This window comes from Mizuhopecten yessoensis, unplaced genomic scaffold (genome assembly GCF_002113885.1).
Source record: "Mizuhopecten yessoensis strain PY_sf001 unplaced genomic scaffold, ASM211388v2 scaffold10889, whole genome shotgun sequence".
NCBI classification, from domain to species: Eukaryota; Metazoa; Mollusca; class Bivalvia; order Pectinida; family Pectinidae; genus Mizuhopecten; species Mizuhopecten yessoensis.
Genome location: NW_018408772.1, coordinates 123323 through 126278, shown reverse-complemented (window position 1 = coordinate 126278; position 2956 = coordinate 123323). Strand labels below are relative to the sequence as shown.

Genomic DNA, 2956 nt, shown 5'->3' with positions numbered 1-2956 from the left:
CCCCCCCGACACACAACAGAAAGTTAATGGATGCCTACCTCTAGCTGCATTTCCTCAATACGCTGCTCAGCTTGCCGTAAATCTCTCTTCAGCTGCATGATAGCAAAATCTTTCTCAGCTGACTGACTAGGTGCTACGGTTTCCCTCTCAGCTTGTCCCTCAGTACGCCTCTGTCAATACGAAAAACAATATCATCAAAAAACTGATGCAAAAGTTTTGGTTCCACATTTACTTAATGTTGATAAATGATGTAAAAATACCAACAGTTTATCTACGACATAATGAATTGTGTCACTAAATTCTTTAGCCAAAGACTGCTTTGAATATATTTTGTTTAATGATACAACAGACATAAAATATTAGCTCCCTTAAATTTGATTTCTGCTGCAGCTTTTCTCTTAGATCAGTGATGCCCTAAAATCTGCTTCCTCAACAATGCTGCTAGATTCTCGCAATCTAGTGAAGTTATGGCCCAACATACAACCTCTTTCTCTAAACGTTTTTGTTTGGTTTGTTTGGTTTGTTTGTGTTTCATGTCCTATTAACAGCTTTGGTCATTTAAGGAAGTGCCAGGTTTTGGTGGTGAAGGAAAACCGGAGTTCCTGGAGAAAAACCACCGACCTATGGCTAGTACCAGACAACTGCCCCACATAGGTCTCGAACCTGCAACCCAGTGGTGGAGGACAAGTGGTAGCAGAATGTCAGAGGCCTTAACCACTTAGCCACCTCGACCCCATCTAAACGTTTTTCTTTGGATTGGCAAGTATGGATTGTATAAAGGTTTGTATAGCACAACCAGGACTGTTAGTGTGTGACGTCTAGATGACTGGTACAATACGTACCCTGTCACCTTCATCAGACAAACGACTGGAGGAAGGTTAATATGTGACGTCTAGATGACTGGTACAATATGTACCCTGTCACCTTCATCAGACCAATGACTGGAGGAAGGTTAATATGTGACGTCTAGATGCCTGGTACAATACGTACCCCGTCACCTTCATCAGACAAGTGACTGGAGGAAGGTTAATATGTGACGTCTAGATGACTGGTACAATATGTACCCTGTCACCTTCATCAGACCAATGACTGGAGGAAGGTTAATATGTGACGTCTAGATGACTGGTACAATACGTACCCTGTGACCTTCATCAGACAAATGACTGGAGGAAGGTTAACGTGCGACGTCTAGATGACTGTGCAATACGTACCCTGTCACCTTCGCCAGACAAATGACTGGAGGAAGGTTAATATGTGACGTCTAGATGCCTGGTACAATACGTACCCCGTCACCTTCATCAGACAAGTGACTGGAGGAAGGTTAATATGTGACGTCTAGATGACTGGTACTTCATCAGACAAATGACTGGAGGAAGGTTAATGTGTGACGTCTAGATTACTGGTACAATACGTACCCTGTCACCTTCATCAGACAAACGACTGGAGGAAGGTTAATATGTGACGTCTAGATGCCTGGTACAATACGTACCCCGTCACCTTCATCAGACAAATGACTGGAGGAAGGTTAATAGGTGACGTCTAGATGACCGGTACAATACGTACCCTGTCACCTTCATCAGACAAACGACTGGAGGAAGGTTAATATGTGACGTCTAGATGACTGGTACAATATGTACCCTGTCACCTTCATCAGACCAATGACTGGAGGAAGGTTAATATGTGACGTCTAGATGACTGGTACTTCATCAGACAAATGACTGGAGGAAGGTTAATAGGTGACGTCTAGATGACCGGTACAATACGTACCCTGTCACCTTCATCAGACAAATGACTTGAGGAAGGTTAATAGGTGACGTCTAGATGACTGGGACAATACGTACCCTGTCACCTTCATCAGACAAACGACTGGAGGAAGGTTAATATGTGACGTCTAGATGACTGGTACAATATGTACCCTGTCACCTTCATCAGACCAATGACTGGAGGAAGGTTAATATGTGACGTCTAGATGCCTGGTACAATACGTACCCCGTCACCTTCATCAGACAAGTGACTGGAGGAAGGTTAATATGTGACGTCTAGATGACTGGTACAATACGTACCCTGTGACCTTCATCAGACAAATGACTGGAGGAAGGTTAATGTATGACGTCTAGATGACTGGTACAATACGTACCCTGTCACATTCATCAGACAAATGACTGGAGGAAGGTTAACATGCGACGTCTAGATGACTGTGCAATACGTTCCCTGTCACCTTCGTCAGACAAATGACTGGAGGAAGGTTAATATGTGACATCTAGATGACTGGTACAATACGTACCCCGTCACCTTCATCAGACAAGTGACTGGAGGAAGGTTAATATGTGACGTCTAGATGCCTGGTACAATACGTACCCCGTCACCTTCATCAGACAAGTGACTGGAGGAAGGTTAATATGTGACGTCTAGATGACTGGTACAATATGTACCCTGTCACCTTCATCAGACAAATGACTGGAGGAAGGTTAACATGCGACGTCTAGATGACTGTGCAATACGTACCCTGTCACCTTCGTCAGACAAATGACTGGAGGAAGGTTAATATGTGACGTCTAGATGACTGGTACAATACGTACCCTGTCACCTTCATCAGACAAATGACTGGAGGAAGGTTAATGTATGACGTCTAGATGACTGGTACAATACGAACCCTGTCACCTTCATCAGACAAATGACCAGTGAAGCATATGTAAACAAAGGTATAAAATATGTACAAGTTGAGAACACTGTCAGCGTACACACACATATTTGTTATATATATACGACATGAGGATCAAACTGACAGATTGATTTGGCTACTGATTGTGCAAGAGCTTTGTCTGTGTCCTCAGTAATGTTTGTACCTATAACTACCTACCTTATCATGTGATACCCTTGTACTAGTGACCTCTACCTCATCACGAGAGACTCGGGTCTGTGTCCTCAGTAATGTTTGTACCTATAACTACCTACC

The 2956-nt window shown here is 43.4% G+C and overlaps 1 protein-coding gene across 1 annotated transcript in view; it reads right to left on the bottom strand.

Moving 5' to 3' along the window:
• LOC110463319 (myosin-2 heavy chain-like) overlaps positions 1–2956 on the bottom strand; it is a 116451-nt gene that overhangs the window by 80150 nt on the left and 33345 nt on the right. The window contains exon 7 of the mRNA XM_021517823.1: positions 39–170. Within this exon, the coding sequence (XP_021373498.1) occupies positions 39–170 (132 nt within the window). The remainder of the gene's footprint in view (positions 1–38; positions 171–2956) is intronic.